The sequence below is a fragment of the Convolutriloba macropyga genome, chromosome 1 (assembly GCF_964194025.1).
Source record: "Convolutriloba macropyga chromosome 1, txConMacr16.3, whole genome shotgun sequence".
Lineage (NCBI taxonomy): Eukaryota > Metazoa > Xenacoelomorpha > Acoela > Convolutidae > Convolutriloba > Convolutriloba macropyga.
In genome coordinates this window covers 64,503,231-64,527,073 of record NC_134468.1, presented here as the reverse complement: position 1 = coordinate 64,527,073, position 23,843 = coordinate 64,503,231, and the positions used below count along the sequence as shown (strand labels likewise).

The window sequence follows — 23,843 nt, the reverse complement described above, 5'->3', positions numbered from 1 at the left end:
CTTGTTACTGGTGCTCGAGACCACGGCACGAGACCCGGTCGCAGCAGAGGTCTTATTAGAGATTGGAGTTCTTTTTTGTCCCGAAGCTGAGCTAAACATGGGCATTTTTAATTCTCATAGCCCCAAACTTTTTTACATTGCGAGCTATTTTTTTTTCAAAAAATTGGTAGATTCGCTCGATTCAATAGGTCCATTGGGGTCTAGGAAATAAACCCCCACGGAGATAAAAGCACTTGTTTTTAGATAGGAAGTAAACCCCCCCGGGGAGTAAAATTCCACGGAAACGAACCCCCATTTTAAAATTGAACTTAGGTCGTGAAAAATTGTTTGGTTTTGATAGTTTCTAGTCGATTTCCACAGGCCGCTAAGGCATGACCATGGCCCACGAGGCATGGCCAAACGCGCTAAATTCGCAGCTCTTAATAAAATCTGGGGGTATTTTTACTTCTGACTATCCTCCGCCGCAATGTTACTTTTGAAAATTAATTGATTGTGAGAACCACGGCAAAACACTCGACCATGAGAATGAATTAACTTAAACATTAAGGTAGTTATGGCTCAGAGAAGACGAATAGAGGAACGTCACCATTAAGAAATTACACTCTTTTTTGGAAACGCAGGCAAATATGATTAATCAAATCCCACTTGAACGCACACCAAGGTATCACGGGTTGAGGTTATGAACCGTATGATTCAGACAAACGTTGGCAACATGAGATCTAGGCAAAAATTAACGCATTATTTGAAATTCTGCGAATTTACGCAAAAGGTTGCAACTTAAGACAACAGTGATTCGACAAGCCAGACTGCTCGGAGACTTTGATAAGACAAAAAAAAATTAAAAATTTCTCTTAATGATCATTTAGTAATTGCTTTTTTGCAAGCAATTGGTGGAATGAAAGATTTTTTTACCTCCACATCGAGTGTGAAGTAGTTGGCTCTCCCTCTGCATCCTCCTCAGTGTCTCCAATTCCCTCTCTTTCCTCCTGAATCGCACTGAACATACTAGGGACATCAACGCCAACATTCCTCCCACCACTCCAAGCAAGCACTTATATCGTCGCTTTCCCGTAATTTTATTGTTACAAAGTTGACTCATGATAAAAGAGTGATCCAATTTATGTATGAACAAATCGTTTTCAACCAAAATTGGGCTTGCAAAAACTTTAATTTGACCCAGACGTATGACGTCTCACGAAAATGCCTTGACCACCGAATCAAACCTGTTTTAAATACACAAAAAGAACAAAAATTTTTCCTTTTATACAACCTGATGTTTCATTTGAAAATAAAGAAAACAAAATGGATTGCTCCAGTTCGTTTTTGGCCCTGAAAGTTCTTTTTCTCTGTCAGGTAATTCCCCAAGTATATACTTAGAGCTTATTGCGTTATCTTTCTCAAAGCAGTAAATTGCAAGCAAGCTTTGTTTTCTTTTGAAGATAAACACACCAAAGAGAAAAGACGTCATGTAAAATGATAAACCAAATTTAACGGTTTTCGCATTTGCTTCAAGTTCAGTGGAATTAAGAACAACTATTCTAAACTCAATGGACATCTTTATCAGTTAGTTTCGTGTTTTTTTTTTCAACTCAGTTGAAACTTTAAGGGCTGAAAACAATTAACGAGAATAGAATTCTGGAGCCTCAATTTTTTCTTGAGGTCTCCTAAAACGTCCAAACTATAATGTCGCCTCAACAATCAATTGTGTTTCCAGAAAACAAACGACTCTTTGACAAGCGAAGTTTGTCAAAAAATTTCTTTGTTCTGAGACGAAAAAAGCTTTTTTGTTAATAGCCCCGAAGCGATAGCCGTGGCTATTATTGGCCTTCTCTTGGTTTCTTACAATTCAAAGAATTTGAATTGTATTGGGGCGCTGTCTTTTTATTGCGAATCGAAGAGGAGTATTGGAGATGTCCTTAGTAGAGTATTAGAGTAATTTTGTTGCTTAACAAAATGAAGAGTGGAGCGAAAAAAGAGTGGTTTTTGTTCATATTGCTGTTTTCTAGAGAGCGATAAATTGAGGTGTAAAAGAAAAATCTGTAAGCGAGCAAATTTTTTGTTCACTTGCGGCATTTTAAAGCAAATTTTTTATATTTTGCTTTATAAGGTTTGGTTATGATTTTGTTTTAATTTTAGCCCATTTTTGGTAGTGGTTTGAAGTTTTCTTGAAATTCGTATGAATTTTATGCTAATTCGGAGGTTTTTGCCCCATCTTTCTGAGCAAATTTTAGATAACAATTGTTTACAGTTATGTGGATATGAATCATTTTTTTGTTGAGAAAAATGACAAAAAATTGCGGAAATTGGAACTCTTTTTTTCTTAATTTTTTCCCGTTTATCGTTTTTTTTCTGTTTTTTAGACAAGTTTTGGTGCCTATTACGACTTGTCTAGTATTTTGCGAGCTTCTGGATAACCTATTGGCTGAAAGGAAAATTTCTTGGGTTCTATATCCTTTTGTAATTTTAGAAAATTCACTAAATTTTTTCAGTTTTTTAGTGCAAGTGGTCTTTAAGAGCTTTTTTCATAATTTGGCCGCAAGTATTTTTTAAAAAATTCACTTAAATTGTTTTAGTAAGTACTAGTTGTTTTGATGAAGTAATTTTGGCAGAGATTGTTATTTCAGGATCTCAATTTATAACAAAATTTGATCAGTTTTTTATCAGATTTTAACAGATTTAATTTTATTGTTTTTACTTTTGTTTCATGGTTTTGTTTCAAGATAATCATAAATTAGTGAAGGCACGTTTTGTCTGGTGACTAGCTGGTGGGCTTTTAAATGGATTTCCACTTCGAGTCGTTTCCGGAATTCTTCCGGCTATGTTTTTTTAAGATCGTAGTGTAGCGTTTTAGTAGTGATTTTGGTCACACCGAAACACGAAATGGATGCGAAAAAGTGAGTGGTTTCGCGGGGGGAAATTTTTTGCTCTACTTTTAAAGTCGAGTGAGTAAACGGTGTTTGAACAAAAAATCGCTTTCTCGGTAGTGGTTTTTTGTTCACATGCGGCAATTTCCTTTTGATTTTTACTGTTTTTTCGATTTGTGGATCGGATTTTTTTCTAAATGGTTTTCATAGTTAATTTCAGACCCATTTTTTGAGCAAAATTTCCTTTTCCCGTTAATGGTTTTTCACATGCGGAATTTTTACATTAATTTTTTTTCTTTATCTGACTTTTTTTAGAATTGGATTTCCCAATTCACTCATAGTCCATTCTAGGTCTCGTTTCTTGCTTAAATGAAAATTCTTTGAATTGTACGTCAGGATTTGTCCTGTTTTGTTTTTTTATTTCGTCGTCAAGATTTTTGTTTTAACCACATGACGTCACAATCACTTCAAATCTGCTTTTCGTTCATTCGTTCATGCCATTTCAACTGAAGTGCGTGCGTGACGTCATTTTTCACTTATCGAAGCGAGTTTTTTGTTCATTGGCGTGAAAAAGTTCACACGTGAATTACCCCTCTCTTAAAAATGACTTCCTCACTCTGAAATCGACTTTTCTTCTTTTTAATTTAAAGAGATAAGGTCAAGTGAGTGTGTGTCACTCCTATTGAAGGTTATTTGAGAACAGCGAATAGAAATGGCATTACGATGAAGAAATTCTTAATAGAAAATATGACGTCTCACCATTTAATAAAAACGATTTGTTGGTCTGTTTCTCTTACTATCTTTTTTGGGACCGCAGGTCTACGAAGCTATTGCGGCTATTATCTAGCAATCTGCCAGCTATGTTCTATCAGTTTGTTTTTCGAAGCTCAAAGTATTGCCTTTTTGTCGTAGCAACCTTGGGTACAACTTTTTTCAAAACCAACTTGGAGCCCTCGTGTTGATGGCGGTATAACCCGAAGAAACTTCTATGTTGCAAAAACTTTGACTAGGGAGGGCTTCGACACCTTGACTTCCTTGATGAGCGTCTTTGACGGTAATCACTAATCTATACGGGCTATGCACGGTCATATATTACAAACGGTTTTATTTTAGCAACAGATTTAGTATTGAATTCTCGTAAATGCAATCATTGAGAAAAAATCAAAAAGTCAAGAGTGGAACAGTCACTCGAGAATTAAAATCAGAAGAATGATCTAGAAGGGAAAGTCTGGTCGACTTTTTACATAGAGTAGATACATAAATTTACAATAATTGCTTCAATCTTTGTTTGAAGACAACTATTAAATTGATTTTTGCAGCAAAAAATTTTATTAAAAGAACAAAATGAAATAAAAAATTAGAGTCAACTGTTACGCCATGTTTTGTGTTTTTGGAGACAAGTGAATTTCAACTTGTTTCTTATATGTGTCCTTTGTTTACTTTTCTTATTATTGTACAACCTAAAGCATTTCAAGCAATATTTTTTTCTTTTCAGTGTTTAAAATGAAAATCGAAGAAAAGTTACTAACTTTTAAAAAATTTCTGACCAAAAATAATAACGTTTTTATAGATCAATTAACACATGGTGGTTGGTTCTGGTGTATATTGATTCCATATTTCAATCAAATTTGTTTCAATTGAAGAAAGTTTGTTTTAAAGTCGAAGAAACATCGGTTGAGAAGGACGGAGCACTGTTAAAAAAATTACTTTTTTTCTTTGTTCTTTTTATGAATTACTTTTTGATGTTGTTACAAAGCATCCATATGTGGTCAATTCAAACAAAACACTTAATTATATTACAGAGCTTTCAAATTGCACACAAAATAGCTTCTTCGTGAAATCAGAGAAACCGGCAAAAATATTTCAGCTTTGCCTTTTCATTTCCTCGTCATCTAGAGAACGTTTCCTATAGTTTTTGTGTAGATCAGGAGTGTAAAAGTTGTCCGATTGTTTTCAGTGTCCGGCAAGTCTGTAATATGTATGCCCGTCTTACAGAAAAATTGTCGGAACGATAAAAAAAAGCTAATGATTTAACTTGGACAGCACTTCACCACTGCTAATTCGACCTACGGTGTCCGAAAAAATTCATTCTCGTTTGAGTCTTCTGAGGATATCAAAACGTGGCAATGTGATGATTTTGGTCACGCGGAAACAGAGAGGGGAGCAAGTGTTTTTGCTTTATAGCTGAAATATGGAAACGATTTCCTTCCTCATAGACAGGAATGGGTTTTAAACAGTAAGCAAGATTTTAATTGTAAGTCGAGAGTTCCAGCTTCCGTACAAGAGGATTGCGAAAAAAGTATCTCCTTTTTTGGTGAACAAAAACTCTCCAAGGACACTCAAAAGAAAAAAACGCTCCCACAATTGTCGTAGTCGATAACATCGGTCAAAAAAATTCAATAAGTTGATTTTGCAACTAAAATTGGAACTCAAAATATACAAAATTTAGCTCGTATTTATAGTAGTTATCTATGCGAAAATATACAGAGAAAATTTAGATAAGCTAAAAATATTTTTCTTGATTGAAATGTGAATAGATCTTAGTTCCGAATCGCGGAGGTGATTTTCTATTCTTATCAACATTTCATGAGTATCATATATGGCCTAGATACAATCGAGTTTCGAGTTCCTTAGTTGGAGGTCGGTGGATGTTAGAATCAAGTTTCTGTGGATGGGAGAATTTACTTCTGACATCTGATCGATAGTGGCGCCAAAAAAAATTGCATCGAATTTTGTATTGTGGCCATTATTTATTGACATAGCGACAATATTCTTCAGGTAAGTTTTTCTTTCGTTGATACTCTAATAAAGAAAACTTCTGAGTTTCTTGATATTTCATTGAAACCATCACATCCTTCCTCCTTTTTTAAGCAATTTTGTCGGTATGGGTTCTATAAATCTGTCGGGTTGGTTTATGTTTCTTGTTGACGTTCCTGAAGGCTCTGATGGTTCGGGTTGTTGGTGCTGTGCAGTTGATGTGGCTGCAGAAGCTTCATTTTGATATGAAGCTCTCACATCTATCTCTTGAAGTTGTGGTTCTGATTGAGATATGGTGTCCTCCACGGGTGGTTCAGTTTTCGCATTGTACTCGTCTAGTCTCGCAATTTGGTGGTCGCTCATTAGAATAGTCTGCGTTGAATTTTTGGCCTGTATGAAAGATGTGTTCAAACCCCTTTTTGATGATGAAGGTAGCAAACTGTCTTCGTCTTTTCATTGGCCTTGAATAGAATGGGTTCTCACAAGTCGAAACCGGCTAATACTGGTAGTCTCACTCTGCGTCCCAATAGAAGTTCAACTGGGGTATTGCACCTAGTCTTTGAAGTGTTGCGATGTGTCATCAGTGCCCTTTGCAGGAATGATCTAATTGACATATTAAGATTGAGACTCCAAGCTTGAAGTGCCCGTTTCACTGTCTGAACTGCTCTTTCAGCTAGTCTTTTAGCTCTTGAGTGATTAACGACTGATTATTTTTTTCTAATTCCCAGTGATTCATACTAGTGTTTAAAGTCACCATTTACAAATTCTGGACCATTATCGGATATTAAAGATTTTGGTTTTCCGAATCTTGCAAACATTTGACTAAGATATACTTAAACTGTTTCTGATGTTCTATTTCCCGATAGGAAAGCTTCTATCAGATGAGAACCCCCCCTTAAACAATTACTTAGATATTGCCTTGGTCCTTAAAAAACCCAGTCTATGTGGAACCGTTGCCAAACTTTGCCCTCTGGCCACGTAGAGACTAAACTCCCCAGGTTAGACCTGTTCATTTGACACTTCTTACTTTTACTAACAAAATATTGAACGTCTTGGGTAATGCCAGGTCACCCTGCTATCATTCTGACTTGGGCCTCAGTTGCATTCTTCCCAGGATGTGTCTCATGGACTTTTGCCAAAACCAAGTGTCGTAGTTTGGGCGGAATGAAAGGAACAACGCCTAAAAAGATTATTTCATGGTGTACAGTCGGTGCGTTTTTCTGTTGTTCCAATCCTTTTTCCGCTTCTGAACATTGTTTCTAATTGCTGTTTTTCATTCGTTTCATTATTTCCTGGAAGAGTCTATTTGTTCCAATTTCAGTTTTGGTTTCTGCTTGAGTCGCCAAGTCTCTCTGAGCGAAATAGATGTTACTGATTGCACACGATCGTTTTTGGAATCGTCTTCGTCAAAATTCATTCTCCTCAAAGCATCTGCATGGGGTATCTCCTCTCCTGCTATGTACTTCCATTCATGTTCGAAACCCATTAGAGCTGTTGCACATCCTACGATTCTAGCTAATGTTGTTTTTGCAATCTACTTGTCTGATGCAAAGAGATATTTGAGTAGCTGTTGACCTGTCTGTAAATCGTTTTTCAAGACAAAATTGTTTCAACTTTGTGACCACAAAGCCAATTGCTAGTGCTTCACGCTCTATGTTTGAGTAGTCTTACTGCACTGGAGTCATCTATCTCGATACATATAACTGGTTGTCTTCCTTGCGAAAGAACCCCGCCTATGGTTTTTTCAGAGGCGTCCGTAATAACTATTGCTTCTTTTTGTAAACTATGTGGCTGTACAAGTGATTTAACATTAAATTCATTATTTATGTCTCCAAGGGCTTCTTGATGCATTTTGCTCCATGAGAATTTGCTATTTTTCATGTTATTTAAGGGTAGAATTATCGTTGCAAAATGAGGAGTCATTCTTCTCAAAAAATTTGCTGGCCCAACAAACGATTCCTGTTGTAAGTTGGCGCGTTTACATTTTCTATTTTTTCAACATGTTTGGAATCTAGTGCTCTTCCCTTTGTTGAAATGAAGAATACAAACAACAAACTAACGCTACAGTCTGGTTTCGAGTTAGATTTTCTCTATTTCCTCTCATTAATAATAAAGTTTTTCTCACGTAGGCGACACTTGACTGCAAGCCTTCTCTTGTCAAACTGCTCCTTAATAGGTCCAAGGACCAACACATCGTCTAGAGAGGTCACAACACATTTGATTCTTTTGAGTGTTGATTTGATGCATTTCCAAAAGATTGAAGAAGAGTTTTCCAAAACCTGAGCTAGTCGGCACATCTTGAACAACAATGAGATGTGTTGATTGCGCATATATTTTTTGTCTCTTTGTAGAGTTCAATTTGATAGCAGGCATCTGAGAGGACAATTTTTCATATTACGAGGCCCCATCTAGGTTGTGGAACATCTCCTCTTTGTCTGGTATCGGGTAGTTGTCATACATGACCTTGCCATTGATATGCACTTTTAAATCCACAAAAAGTCTCAGTTCTCCACTTTTCTTTCTCTGCCACGCCACTGGAGATGCATTAGTGACACCTCCCGGCTCTACCGGTTCCTCTGACTCTGCTACAGCGGTACCGGAATCTGTGACTATGTTACCATCTTCACATGAGCTTTGTGACCCTTAACAGCAGGTAGGTGTTCGGTTGTGATGTTGCTCACACCGCGCTGGGGTAGAAGGTATCTACCAAGTAGTACATTTTTTTTATCAGACTGCACAACTGCTTGTTGTTTTTGTGTGTTCCTGCTTCCGTTCCACTCAACGTTACCAGTAAGTGATCCCAGAAGCGTTAACTGATGACCATCATTAGCTCCGAGATGTCTTATGTTACCATACAACTGAGATTTACCAAGCTCAGCCCATACTTTTTATGATATTACTGGGCTATCTGCATCTGTGTCCACCTGCATTTTTACTTTGCAGTTATTTTTTGAGATTTATTCCCATGTCGCAAACAAGCTAAAGACTTGTTCTTTACTATAAAACATTCCCATCTCCGATGCTGAAGATGCTTGCTCTGACAAAATAATTTCTTCCTCGTAAAAATTATTATGTCTATTGTACTCATCTGAATTTGGTTGGGCTTTGCTCCTCCTCCGTTTTGAGAAGTGTCCCACCTTTTCACAGTTGTTGCATTCTTTTAGGGCTCCACGCCTATTGCACACGTTGTTGCTTTTATTAGCCGTATGTTTTGCATTTGGTTTTCAAGAGGTCTTTTTTTACAGTAAAAAAGAGGTTTTACAGTAAAAAGTGTATTACCCGATGAACAAATTGCAAAAGCCATTGCTTGACTTCTGGACTGTAAGTTCTCAGTCATTTCAGTGACCGACATTGCTGGTTTTGCTTTAACAACCGTCTAGTAGTCTAAGTTATGCTTCAGAGTTCCTCAAACTTGAGATAATATATATTTTCACCAACTCGTTTTCAGGGTTGGCCGCTGTTTCGAATTTTTCGAAGTTACAATAGCGTGCTTTTTCTCTGAAACGAGCTAGGAAATCGCCGTCTGACTCCCCTACACCTTGTATTCCGGACAGTTTTAGCCCCTGCTGCTGTTAACTCTATCTTTAGGAGAAAAATAATTTTAAATCGGCAATCTGTTGTCTTTATACGGAGTTTTTTTCAAATTCCCAGGACTCTCTAGGCTCCTAAGTTTAATAGTTGCATTTTGCGCGCACATACTAAGAAAGAGATTGGTTAATTTTAGGTCCAGTATAGTGCCAGTGGTGTTAATATTGTCCTCTTTCTTCTCTGCGCGACATTTCGCCACAAAAGACATAATCCACGCGTAGCTAATTCTTCATTCTGTAGATTCTAATTTTGTCTGTCTGCAGGTGGTCTGGACACCATTATCGTGGTCGACAACATGGGTCAAAAGAATTCAATAACTTGATTTTTAAATTAAATTTGAACTGAAAAAAAAAACAAAAAATAGCTCATATTTATAGTAACTATCTATGCGAAAATAATTTAGATATTCTATGCGAAAATATCTATGCAAATTTTTAGATCACGGAGGGGATTTTCTATTCTCATCAACGTTTTATGAGAATCATATATGGCCTAGATACAATCGAGTTCATTAGTTGGAGGTCGGTGGATGTTAGAATCAAGTTTCTGTGGATGGGAGAATTTACTTCTGACATCTGATTGATAGGTCAACAAGATAATGATAGCGCCAAAACAAAACTCGTTCTTTGAAACTTTAAGAACACTTCTAATTTTCTTGATGTTTCCTTGAAACCATCACAGCAACTTTATCAGCAATTGGGTGAGCTGAGAAGCTTTAGCGAAAGGTTATTTTATGGTGTTTCATTGATTTTCAAGAATGGCCTAATCAATGTCTAAAATCATAAAAATAGCGAACGTTTCAAATTGATTTAATTTTTGGGCTGGAATCAAAGTAATTTCTTTCTCTTCTGAATGAAGATGTGAAATACGGTGTATCCATTAGTTTATGTCAGAAAAGTGATGCGTGCCCGTTAGTCCGACAACAGCTACCCAAAGAGGGATCACTTTTGACTGTCCCTCTCCCTGCTGCAATTGTTCAATTTCCTCTTCTGAATCACTCATAATTATCGCTTCACCATAGGAGCCCGTGTCCACTCTCATATTACCCTGGTTCCTGACTGGTAACAGTTTTCTGGAGTCATTCGCCAAGGTAGTTACTCTAAAATAACAAAATAAAATTCCCCCTTAAAATAGTAGTTGAAAATAAGTAGTTGATAATAAATAGGTAAAAAAATTGATTAAATTATTCTTGATGTTATGAAGTAAGGAAATTTTTGATGAACTATTGCCATGTAAACTCCTGAAGACGTGAATTATAATAAACATAGAGTGTTTTTAAGCTATCTTCACTTGTATACAGTAGATCTGGTCACCAGTATCCTTTTTTAAGGGACAAGAGTTACAACTGATATGTTGTAATATATCAGTTGCAACTCTCAGTTGTAACTCTCATCTCTTTAAAAATGGATTCCGGTAACTAGAATTACTGTATACAAAACATGACAGCTTAAAAGCTCTCTATGCTTAGTTAATTTCACAAACTTATGCATTTATTGGCATGTGTTCTAACAATATGTTCAAAATCATCGAAACAAATTGTAATTGAGGCAGTTTCTGGATGCTCCTTTTTTACTCGACAACTGTTGTGTCCTGTCGTCATCAGTTTTTTTGTTTTATCGTTTCTTGAGATATTGAAACATTATGCACTTACTGTTTCGTATGTATCGTGACATTATATTGCCATGAAGTAAAGAAATATTTTGAGGCCATGTACAGCTGCTTGTTTCCATTATACAAAGAACATATTTTGTACTGACCAAACGTTTTAAGGTTCTTTTCATTATACTCTGAGAATTCTTACTTCACAATTAGTAGCTCGCATTTTTTGTCTCTGCCTTTTTTGATTTATTTAATCGACAATCCACCTAAATTTTAAATTCAATAGTGGTACCAATTATACTATGCTTAGGCCTAATCATCTTCATTTCAATGGATCTGAAAATCGTATGAAATCTGTGGTACATGTGCAACCAAGATATGTGCAACCAAGACATTCCTACATACTAATATAAACACTTTTAAACTATATCAGTACTATCATATATCCCAAACGGACTCTCTAACCATATGGGCACTATTCATCCAGTAAACTTACTTTCTGTTGCAACTTAGTTGAATTCTCACTTATGAACATTATGTTGAACGCAAACAGGTACTGTCTGGTAGCGCCTTCTTTTTACACATAGCTGTGTATGACTCACTGTTTTTTGCCTAAATTTTATGAAAAACAGTCGTTCGTTGAATAAATCTTCAACTGCTCTTTTGGAATAACCACATGGGGCAGTCAGAAATAGCAAAATCCCCGATCGGAGTAACACTGTTCTGAGACGAAGGACCCCAACCAAAAATGGTACGGGAAAAGTGGTTTAGCACAGCTAAATTAGCGATCATAGCAAATCAAAGCATTCACGTAGATAAACTTCTACGACCACGCCCCACAAGCGCGCAATTAGATTACCCTCAAGAACCTGAAGAAAGAAGATAGAGGGAACAAAGGAACATTAAACGAAAAGAGGACTGGCAAAACCAGTGCCAAAGCATAGAAGATAAACGTCCCTAAGTAGACAGCATACCATGGTACGAGGCAGACACAAAAATTAAAAGCCTCATACATCTGTCACTTAGACAAGAAGCAACCAACATCTTCCGCCAAAGGAACCCACATTCAGAGATGTCAAAATGCACAACAGATGCATTCATTGAACAACTCAAAGAAACATACAAAGAAGTGAGAATCGAAACATTCGACAGATACAAGTTCTTTAACTGTAAACAAGAAGTAAACGAACCCCTGGCGAAATTCCACAGTAGGATAAAATAAAAGGCAGCACTATGCAACTGGGAGGAACCAGAAGACAGCTTAGTGAAAAGTATATTCATTCAAGGAATGAGAAACGCGCAAATGGATCTCTTATCAGAAGATAGAGAACCAATCGGGACACTTCAATATGCGTTAGCACGTGAACGAGGTCAAGAGAACCAACAAAAGGTGAACAATAATAACAGAAACAACATTGACAAGCCCGATTGGGACAAACGAAGTACATTACGTACGCCGCAACAACATTCAACAATAAACTGGCATCTTACAAACACCAAAAACGAGCCCCATACCAGACTGCTGGAAATGCGGCTACAAATTCGTGCCAGGCCATCTAAACACATGCTCATCAAAACAAGAAATATACAGAATCTGCAAGAAAATAGGCCATTATGCTAAAGTGTGCAAAGCAGAAATGCCTCCCCGACCCCCACAAAGAACACAATACAAAAATAATATACAAAACAGAAACCTACAGAACACTTACCAATACAACAACAACCAGAATAATACAAAAAGAGTAAGAAATATGAATACAAACTCGGAAGACAAAACATCACAAGCAGGAAGCACAAACTCGACAGAAGACAAATCAGTAGACCCAGAGAGCACTTGAGCACTTGCTACATACCTGAAATGATGGAGGATTGGAACACCAGAGACCTCATCAAAAATTGGACAAAAACAGTGATCAACAAAATCAATAAGTCCAACATTGGAGAATTCTGGATAGAAAACCACACGGGCGACACAAAGCTACAGTGACTAGTAGACAACGGAAGCCCTTCGAGCTTCATATCACAGTCTACAGCAGACAAACTAACTGCAAAACTCGGCAAAAACATAAACAAAGGATCAACCCAATTGGGCGAGTTCAGGTGCTTCAACAACAACAAAAAAAATACAATGTGCCATCCAAATCAACATCACATCTGGAAACAGCTCCGCAAGAAATTGTGAAATCTTAGTGGTTCTACACAATACAGTGAACCTGTTGAGCAGAGAGTTTCTCCAAAAACTGGGATACAACTCGCACAAAAACAAAAAGATGAGAAAGTATTTAATGTTAACCTAAATAAAAGTCACCAAATCGCACACAAAGTTTTTAAAAAATACCCGCACCTATGCATCCGCATGGACAGGTCAAAAAAGCATATAGCAAAATCAACCTTCAAACAATACTTCAATTCAACTCAACACAAAGGAAGAAGAATCCCACTTCACCTAGTTGACAAGGTAGAAAAAGAATTGAAAAAATTAATCGACGACAAAGAAATCATAAAACTAGAAAAATGCTCAGACGAATATTTTATCAGTCCTGTAGTAATTACGGTCAAAAGTGACAACTCAATAAAATTAGCACTAGATGCAAAAGAATTAAATGACGCAATTAAAAAAACAAATACCAGATGCAAAGCATCCACCGCCTCATGGAAACGATATCGAAAAAAATTAGCGAATTACAAAACAAAACAGCCATTATATATTTCTGAAAAACAGATTCAAAATATGCGCATAGCCAAATACCACTCCAATAGGACCCGCAAAAACACTACAAACTTAAAATTTTGGGAGGAAATGCGACCGTCACATACAGATTCATAAATGGATTTTACGGCTTAACGGGCATGCCCGCAACATTTCAAAAGGCAATGGACTACACATTAATTAATATCAGTCCAGCCCACGCATTTCTAGATGACATGATAATAATCACTAAAGGATCAATAGAGGATTACGAAGTTGAAATTGACAAAGTACTGTGAAAACTAGACAAAGAAAACCTCGCAATAAATTACCAACATGCGAATTCCTACAAACAGAAGCTACATGGCTAGGATACAAAATAAACCCGAACGGGATTATCACAAAAGAGAAAAAACAAACGCTATAGCCCAAATGGACCCTCCATATACCTTTAAACAACTACGTTCCTTTATGGGAAGCATTCACCACATTATAAATATTATTCCAAACCTATCAGACCTGACAGCCCCACTAAGACCTCTACTAACAGCGTTGATCTGAGGAATGCCATGTAGATCAAAAGATATAAAAGGCTTTAAGGTTTGTTAATGTCTGGGACTTAACATGTGTTCTCGCAATAGCGTTTTGTTACACTCTCGAGTTTATTAAGCTTTGGAACCAAACTTAACCTCACTGTTTTTACGCTACCTTTCGTGTCTGCATAGCACTCGAACGTATTTAATACTTTCTTATCAATGGTAATCAAAAGTATAACGTTAACAGTTTTGTATGCATTTTGTGTGTGCGTGTGTTTGTGTGGTTACTAGCGTATTGTGTAAATTATTTATGAGGATACATACACACTAAGACCAGCATATGCTAGGAAAATTCGTTTACTGCTTTCTTATCTTGGAACAGTTTCAAAGGAATTTGCTTATACATGATCAAGGTTAAGTATGTGCTTAATAAATCAAATCCCATTTTGTCTGTTGTTAATAAATTGTTTTCGCGACTCAATGGTCAATAATCCATTTTCTTATATTGCCAATCATTTTGTTGCGCAGCCAGGCTAGCGAAAAGAAGGTATGCGTCTTGAAAAACCAATTGTATGCAGAAACTGGTTGAACAAGATCCACGAAATTTATTTATCGGTTTCATCACTATACCCAAACAACAGTGTAAGGTTAAATTATTTTCTGGCTACAAGTGCATATTTTAGTGAAATTGAAGGGTTTGATTTTGATAAAGCGCTAAAACTGAGGCCCTACGGTGGTATTATCGGCATAGATAATTCTTCAGTAGATAAATACTTGAAAATCTCAAAAGTTTTACGTTTGCACGCTATTTTACACGACGCATGTGGTTTCATATACGAAATATATAACCAAGGACCTGGTTACTCTTACATGCTTCCGTGGAAAAGCAGCAACTGTTTTAGCGGACATTTGTCGGGAATATTGTTTTGCTTATATATAAAGGTTTTTCATCCGTCAATTTTTCATTTATTGGAATGCTGAGCAGCAAAACAGTTGTGTTAGACGTTGAAGGGTTTCGTCACAGAAAAGAAAAATTTATTGTTAAAGAATTTGGTGTTTGCAACGACGACTATCTTGACTGCGTATCATTTTTACCTCCAACAAGTTATAGTGAGTTAACAACTCAACAAAAGCAATCTTTCAGTTGGTTGACTACAAATTTGCACGGCATTGAGTGGGACACAGGAAACTATCCTTATATTTATCTTACAAAAATAATTCAAAGCGTTCGCTTGAGGAATCCGGGTGCAATATTCTACGCTAAGGGAGAGGAAAAAGTAAAATTTTTGTCAGATTTGTTTGAGTGTTCTGTCATTGATCTGAATTCACTCGCGTGTCCTTTGATATCTGTGAACTATATTACACAAAACTGTCAAAATCATTCAAAGGGCAAAAACATTTTCAACAAACATTGTGCAAAAGCAAAAGCCATTTTCTATTTCAACTGGTTAACAAATGAGAGAGGAATTGACGAAAGTGGAAGCACCCTTCTCACCGAGTTCAACAATTTGCGCCTTGATTACGGGAGACGGGAATCTGAGTCTTTCAATTTCCAAAGACGAAACCATAAAAACCGGAAACCAGTTTTTACAGAGAAAAGTTAAATTGTTGCTGACTGAGGACGGAATTCGCTCATTTACTCATTTAGTATATTATATTGAACCTTTTCTTCAGTGGAGAAAGCAGAATGTCAAAAACTCAACGCAGAGTCTGTCCTCAGAGACTCTTACTGATATCGAAACACCCGGTTGGTGAAAAAATTGACAAGAACGATCCTTCACTGCTAAAGGAGATTCAGCACTTGGTGAAGGAAGAAAGACTACACAAAATTGTTCATTATGACAAAACTGAGCGACTTCCGGAGTGCTTTATGGTTCATATGAAAGACTTTCTAACTGAGTTCAATTGCTATGAATTGTTTTATATAGAGTGACTTTTTTCTCAATACATTTTTTAAGAAAATTTATTTTGTCTCGAGATGGAGGGAGTAACAGTTGATCAAGTTGACGCTGTTGTAGAAGAAAGTTTTTTTAAAAAAGAAAGTAGCAGCAAATCTTCATGGAAATTTTGTAATCAAACAACGTTGCAACGGTCAGAAGTTGTATTTTTCGTTCAAATGTTTGTTATTTTACTGCTGATATCACTTTGTATTGTTAAATTAACCATTTTTAAACCAAATTGTGAAGAAACTTCAGTTTGGATATCAATACTGTCAAGTTTAGTTGGATACATTTTACCAAATCCAAGACTATGAATAAGATTATATCTACGCAAGATAGAGTCTTTATGGCCGTTGTAGGGCCTTCAGGTTGTGACAAAACACAGTTAATTTTTAAAATGTTGATTGCAAACACATTTTACCCAAATTTTAACAACATCATTTTTTTATACAGAGAAATGCAACAAATATACATCAAAATGGAGAAAACACTTGGTGTTACGTTTAAAAAGTATGCCAATTTAGAATTTTTGAGTAGCCTTGCAAACTGTCATCTGATAATACACGACTCGTGCGAAGAAATTTACAATGACAAAGAATTTGTTAAATTGGCCACTGCAGGGCGTCACAAAAACATTAATGTTATTTATATAAAGCACAACCTTTATCAACAGAGCAAGTGGTCTCGTACAATAGACCTGAACACGACACACATCATTTTGTTCAAATCAGCCCGTGATATTCAACAAGTCGAATTTTTAGGTAAACAGTTGAACCTTGTTAAATTTTTAAAACATTGCTTTCAATTGGCAACGAAAAAACCGTTTGGGCATTTGCTTATCGATCTTGATCCAAAGACTTCTGATTGTTTACGATACTGTTCAAATATTACTGAGCCAGGTCCTTCAGTTTTCTATCTTCCATCTGATAAAGCAGAAACAACTCCTCTAAACAATGAAAGAGAAAAAATTATCTATACTGAAGCAAATGGTGCATTTGCAGCCAAAACAGTTAAGGAAATATTTGCGTAGTTGTGACAGTGATGCTATACTTGTTTTGTGTGAATGTCTTGACAATGTTTTACTGGGCCATGTTAGAGTGAAAGTAAGAGACTTAGAATATTACAGACACATATTTGAAGGCGTTCTCAAGAAAAAGTCATCAATGGATAAACGGCGAGCACTTTTACTAACAAAAACCGGTTTCGAACTGATTTAACTCATTATTAAATTTTGTTTCATGCATTTGAGTTAAGCAATGACAACAGCTGAAGAGTTTATTTTGATTCCCAAAAATCAGTTTATGAAGGAGCAACCATATTCATGACAAATTCTAAATGATTCCAGAGTTCAGCATAGAGGTGCTCAATTTTCGTTTTTGAACCGTATGCGACCAAATGAAAACAATGACAAAGAGAACCAAGAAATTTTGCATACAAGGGAAACGACTGATCCTACTGAGTTGTTAAAAGTACATGCAGACAAAATTCTTCAAAATCTAAACAAGCTAGCGCCACCGAAATTAACCAGGACGGAAAAAATAGTTAACCTAATTAAAGAGTCAAAAAACGTTGTTATACACGAAAAAGAGAATTTCATTGTTCACGGAACAGCGACAGGAATAAATGTTCCCATTTTTCTCTATGATTTGCAACAACCAACTGAAAAAATAAATAATTCCAGATTATTTCAAGATTCTAGAGGCTTTAAACATAAAAGAAGACTTGGTGATCAACAGTAATGCTAAAATTGCGATCCGGAAAAGAACTCAAAGAGTTACCAAACAAAGAAACAAAAAGAAAACTTTTGCGCCAAAAAGAATCAAGCACAAAGAAACCAGCCAATTACTTACAGAGGAATCTTCACACGCCGGAATTGGTTTCGAAACTTCAAAGGAAGACAGAACTCAGCAAGAGGAGAAGGACTGGGAGTCTTTCGACGAATGAGAAAAAATTGCTTTAGTTAAAATATACGAAAGGTCCCGCAGCAGACAGAAGCATAAAAAATCTACAAAAAGCACAAAATTGAAACCAAGTAAAGTGAAGTTGTTTCTAGAGGGTAAAAATTCCCACACAAAGCATAAGAAATATAGAAAAAGATTTCCAACACTCAAAGTTATTGCTTACAATATAAATGAGATTTGGTCGCTAGACTTGGCTTATGTTGATAAATTAGCAAAAGAGAACAAAGATGAAAGATATTTATTGGTTGCGGTGGACTGTCTCTCACGTTATCTACGAGTCGAACCCTTAAAATCAAAATACGCCACAACAACAGCCGATGCGTTTAAGAAAATGATAAAGAGCAAGCGACCTAAAAATGTGTGGGTAGATGCTGGTACAGAATTTAAGGGCTCCTTCAGCACTCTTTGTCAGAAAAATGAAATTGAAGTTTATAAAACTTTAAGCGAGAAAAAATCAGCATTTGCGGAAAGAAATATACGATCGCTCAAGAATCTGATATACAAGTATTTTGAGGACAAATGGACATACTCGTATATTAATCAATTGCAGAGCTTTGTACAAACCATTAACTCTAGAGTCAACAGAGTAACGAAAATGGCGCCCAATAAAGTTACAAAGAAAGACGTTCCTTACTTGATATCATTAATTTTTAATACATCAGCAAAACTAGTTCGTCGACCAAAATTTTACGTTGGGGACTTTGTGCGAATATCAAAAGCGGATCTTCCTTTTAGAACAGGATATAAGCAAACATTTACCAACGAAGTCTTCGAGATTTACGATATACCTACAAGAAATCCCCCTACTTATAGTCTCCTTGACGCAACCCAAGAGCCAGTCAAAGGAAAATTTAACGAGTTAGAGTTGGTCAAAATTCGAGACAATAGTAGTGAAATAACAAAACATGAATGAATTCACGGCTCACTTAGTTTCGTCAGCCTCTACGAATATTTTCCCTCAAAACACCTTGTCCTCATTCAAAAATTATTTCAATGAAGAAATTAATTTGGAAGGGGATTGGCGAGGTGCTTTAAGTGAAATTATCTTCCCGGCAAAAATAAATCAAGTGAACAAAAGTGATCTGAAGATATTTTTTTCTGAAGGCCTTAAATTTTATGAGAAAAGTATTCCATTTGATGCATTCTCCAGACCATACGGAGGAGAACGAGCTATCATTGGAATTGATTCCTATGAAAACCGTGACCATCTTTTGAGATCCTTAAAAACAGCTAGCGGATTGCCTCATTTTGACTATCAGTTTAAAAAAATCAATGGGGTTTTGTTCCACTGTTTCGGTAAAAACGAAGGAATTACTTTTCCGGATAACGAAATTCCAAGTACCCTAGGTTTCAACGGTATTCATGATGGGTCTGGTTATCATATTGGATACAAGAAGTTGGAAACTTTTGAAAATCTGGCCATGGCAGATGATGAAGAAAAAACTTTTGTTGGTGATTATCCTTTTGATTTGTCTGCAGGGAAGCAACTGATTTTTGTTTATGTTAACATAATTGAGTATCAATACGTAGGTGATACGATACTAAAGCTCCGCTTATTCGAGTCATTGATTCAAAACATCGCCTGAAAAACGGTAGCCCATGCGAAATTGAGCCAACACACAGAATTGTTTCCAGCAACTTGGAATACAAAAACTTAGTATCAAAAAATTTTCAGTCAATTGAAATTCAATTGCGGACAGAAACCGGACAATTAGTTCCATTCGCTGGAACAGGAAAAGTTATTTTGACATTGAATTTTTAAAAATTCGACTAAATGGAAGCCTACTATCAACAGCAATCGGTATCACCCTACTTTTCAGGACACTATCGCCAACGAGGAAGTGGTTTGGGGGCTTTAGCAGCAGGTATTGGCAGAGCTGCCTTGCCGATTGCAAGAAAGTTTCTTTGGCCTGTAGCCAAAAAGATTGGGCGTGAATTAATTGTTCAAGCTGCTCCTGAGCTGGTAGAGGCTGTTACAAAGAAAAAGTCTCCAAAACAAGCAATAAAATCGACTTTTCAAAAAACTGTAAGAAAACAAGTTGGCGGATCAAAAACAGGAAGAACGCGTAAATTAAAAACTAACGGTGAAAAACCAAAACAAGGCACTCGTAAGAAGAAGCCTTTGACGAGAAATCGGTCAAATTTCTTTTCTAATGTTCAAAATGATTACTAATTTACTGCCCGCAGAGGCAACACACACCACACTTGATTTGTTTGAAAAACAGCCTCTACTTATTACATTTGACAATGCTTTTACTCAAAAAGTCGGACCATCATATTCCCCGGACGGTCCAATGCTTGAGTGTGAAGTTTTGGGCGATAAGAACAATTTCATAGATTTACAAAATTTACTTGAAATTAAATGCAAAATATCCCGAAACAATGACGGCGATTTAAGGACAGGAACTGATGCTACAAATACAGACGCGCAATACTTCAGCAACAACGCATTACATTCTTTATTTTCAGAATGCACTGTATCTGCTAACGGTGTTAAAAAATCCAACACAAACGGAAACTATGCGCACAAAGCATTCATTGAAACGGAATTTTCTTCAGGAAAAACTGCGAAAAACACATGGCTAATTTGTCAGGGATATTGTTACGAGGATGAGCCTGCTAAAATTGATGGCACTGACGGCCGCGTGGACGACGTGGCGGCCAGAAAAGCTCTTGTTGCGAATTCCCAGGAAAACTATTTCATTGGAAAGCCGGCGAGTAATTTTTTAACTTTTGATAAACACTTACTTAGTGGTGTTACTCTGCGAATTTCATTTAGAAGATCTACAAATGATTTTGCTGTAATTTCAGAGTCAAACAAACATTACAAAGTTAGAATAATTGAAGCTAATCTCTACGTTAGAAAAATGACAATAGCGGATCATATTTTGACGGCAATTGAGAAAACTCTACTAAAAACCCCTGCCGTGTATCGCTATACAGAAGTATTACCACGAACATTTTTAGCTACAACTGGAATAAGAAGTTGGAGCCATGAGGATATTCTTTGAAAGAACCTGTACGACGTATGATAATTGCGATGGCAACAAATCAAGCATACCTCGGAACTAATCGCACTAATCGTTTTCACTACCAGAAACTCAATTTGAGCCAAAGTGTTGTTTATAGAAATGGTCAACCTATTGTTGGAACTCCGTTTTCAACAACTTTTCACCACCGCATTTACTTCAATACTCTGGATGCCCTGGATTTTCTTCACAAAGGTGGGCTTGGCATAACTCTGGAAAATTATCCCAATCACTTTATTCTAGCTTTTGATTTAACTTCAACGCAAGAGGCTTCTCATGATTTCATTCATCCAGAACTTACAAATTGCTCAATTTCGGTTCAACTTACATTTGACGGAGCATTGGCGGCCAACGTAGACATTTTATTTCTGGGCGAAAAAAGCTCAACGTTTTATGTTAATTCGGAACGAAAGGTGACAAAAAACTCAATTATCACCTAACCCACCGATGGATAGTGATGAAATACGCTATTTGATGGGAAAATGTATTCATTTGCAATATTGTTTTTAAGGAGTTTTTGCGACGTATGAAAATTGCGATGGCAAAAAATCAAGCATACCTTGGAACTAATCGCACTAATCCTTTTCACTACCAGAAATTCAAGTTAAGCCAAAGTGTTGTTTATAGCAATGGTCAACCTATTGTTGGAATTCCGGTCTCAACAACTTTTAACCACTGCATTTACTTCAATCCTCTGGAAGCCCTGGATTTTCTTCACAAAGGTGGGCATGGCAAAACTCTGGAAAATTATCCCAATCACTTTATTCTAGCTTTTGATTTAACTTCAACGCAAGAGGCTTCTCATGATTTCATTCATCCAGAACTTACAAATTGCTCAATTTCGGTTCAACTTACATTTGACGGAGCATTGGCGGCCAACGTAGAAATTCTATTTCTGGGCGAAAAAAGCTCAACGTTTTATGTTAATTCGGAACAAAAGGTGACAAAAAACTCAATTATCACCTACCCCACCGATGGATAGTGATGAAATACGCTATTTGTTGGGAAAATGTATTCATTTGAAATATTGTTTTTACGGAGTTTTTGCAGAGGACAATTTCCCAAAGCTAACAAGAGAAGATTTTATTATTGTTAATGCTTCACCAGCGCAATATAAAGGAAGTCATTGGATGGTTATTTTGTTTCACGAAAACAAAGTTTATATGGCTGACCCGCTTGGAATCCCGATACAAAACTACCAAATATTGTATTCCCGTCTGATACAGTTTTACAATGAAGTAACTCAAGCACTCAAACTTAAGCCAGTTCAAAATCAAAACTCAAAACTATGTGGACTTTTTTGTATTTATATTGCGCATGTGATGTTTGGTTACGATTATCCTTTATTGTTGAATATGAACGATAATGACCTAATATGCTTTGCTAATCATATGCTCTAACATTTTTAATTATTTTTTTTGCACAGATCTTTATTCAAAAACAACAAATAACACAATTATTAATTCGAAGATTTCGATTCCATATTAAAATTTATCAAAATCAAACTATTGTAAACACTCAAACAACCATAGCCACTATTTAATACATCAAGTATTCTTGAAAGCTCACCGTACAGACCACCATTATAATTACTAAAGAATCTATCAATCGTACAAGTAGGCAAAAAGTCAGTTTGTGTTTGAACACTATTAGTGAGAACACAATCAACGTTAGGTAATTTTCTCTTAGAGTTTGCAAAGTTCAATTGGTGTTGCTCGTTGTAGTTCACCGCTTCGTCAATTTTGTTCATTATTTTTCCACGGAAAACTGTATTTGTTAAGTTAGTTTTAATAAGTAGTTTGAAACAGGAAAAGAGACAAGGTATAATGAATGGTTTGGATGCTGTAGACTTGAAAGAATTAGGAAGCTGATCACTGGAGGCAATAACATGATAATGAGATCCAGGTACTTTACAAAAATCTTCATTCATATGCAAGCTGTAGGCAAAGTTCTTTGTTACTGTATGGTCAAATATAGGCTCACTTCGACATATATAGTAACGATATTGTTTGGAAAACTGGCGAAAATATTCCGGTGTTCGCTCAACCATTGCCTCCACCAATTTGCTAATTAATTTTCCTTGTCACTTTCACTTGCTTTATTTGTTATTTTTTGTCGTGCTTTTCTTGCTCTTCCACCTTCGCACTGAGGTCTTTCTTCAAGATCATTTTCACAAACAGATCTTTGCCTTCGTTTATTTTTCTTTGCAGTTCCTCGAGACGATAGATCTTGAATCATTTTTAATTTCTGGCCGAGAAGATCGAATTCAGCAGCTGAGAGAGTTATTCTTTGGTTAAAACAAAATTCCTCGGAGTCTTTTTTGAAGAGTCGTAGAGTGATATATGTTCCCGTTGTTTCGTATGTTTTCACTGAAGCAACAACAATTCGTTTGCTAGAGCACGAAATTTTGTGGTAAAAGTCACTATTATCGTGAAAGGAAAATTTTTCAGTCGTAACTTTGTTTCCGTTATGGACAAGAAATACACTCCTAATGGTATGAACACGCTGTAGAAGGAATTTAAAAAATGCGGCTTGCTTTGAATTGAATCGCAAAGAAAATGCAATACCAATAAAACTATTTAAGACCACTTTTCCTCACTTTGGCTTTACATGGTCGATTGCACAGATATGCTAAAAATAGAACTCAAACTCAAACTCAGCCTAGTTGCCACACCAAGTTTTGTCTAACATGTAGTGAAGTCATACATGAACACTTCAAAGAAGTCTTCATAGATACATAAATGTGTTAATCGCCGGCAAAATTGTCCAAATCATGCCCTTTTTGTTCTTAATCTCTCACACTTTTTTATCCACAATTTTGCAACAAATAGTTGAAACAACCTTGTACACTGAATACTGTACAATTGGACGTCAGTTATT

General features: G+C 36.3%; 1 protein-coding gene across 2 annotated transcripts in view; it reads right to left on the bottom strand.

The window, feature by feature from the left end:
• Positions 1–23,843, bottom strand: part of LOC142350608 (uncharacterized) — a 32,829-nt gene that overhangs the window by 5,970 nt on the left and 3,016 nt on the right. The window contains exons 2-3 of one of the 2 annotated variants that reach the window (XM_075402502.1): positions 10,118–10,308; positions 913–1,051 (exon numbers count right to left, since the gene is read on the bottom strand). In XM_075402502.1, coding sequence (XP_075258617.1) covers positions 913–1,051; positions 10,118–10,308 — 330 coding nt within the window. The remainder of the gene's footprint in view (positions 1–912; positions 1,052–10,117; positions 10,309–23,843) is intronic. The other variant, XM_075402510.1, reaches the window with a different exon arrangement.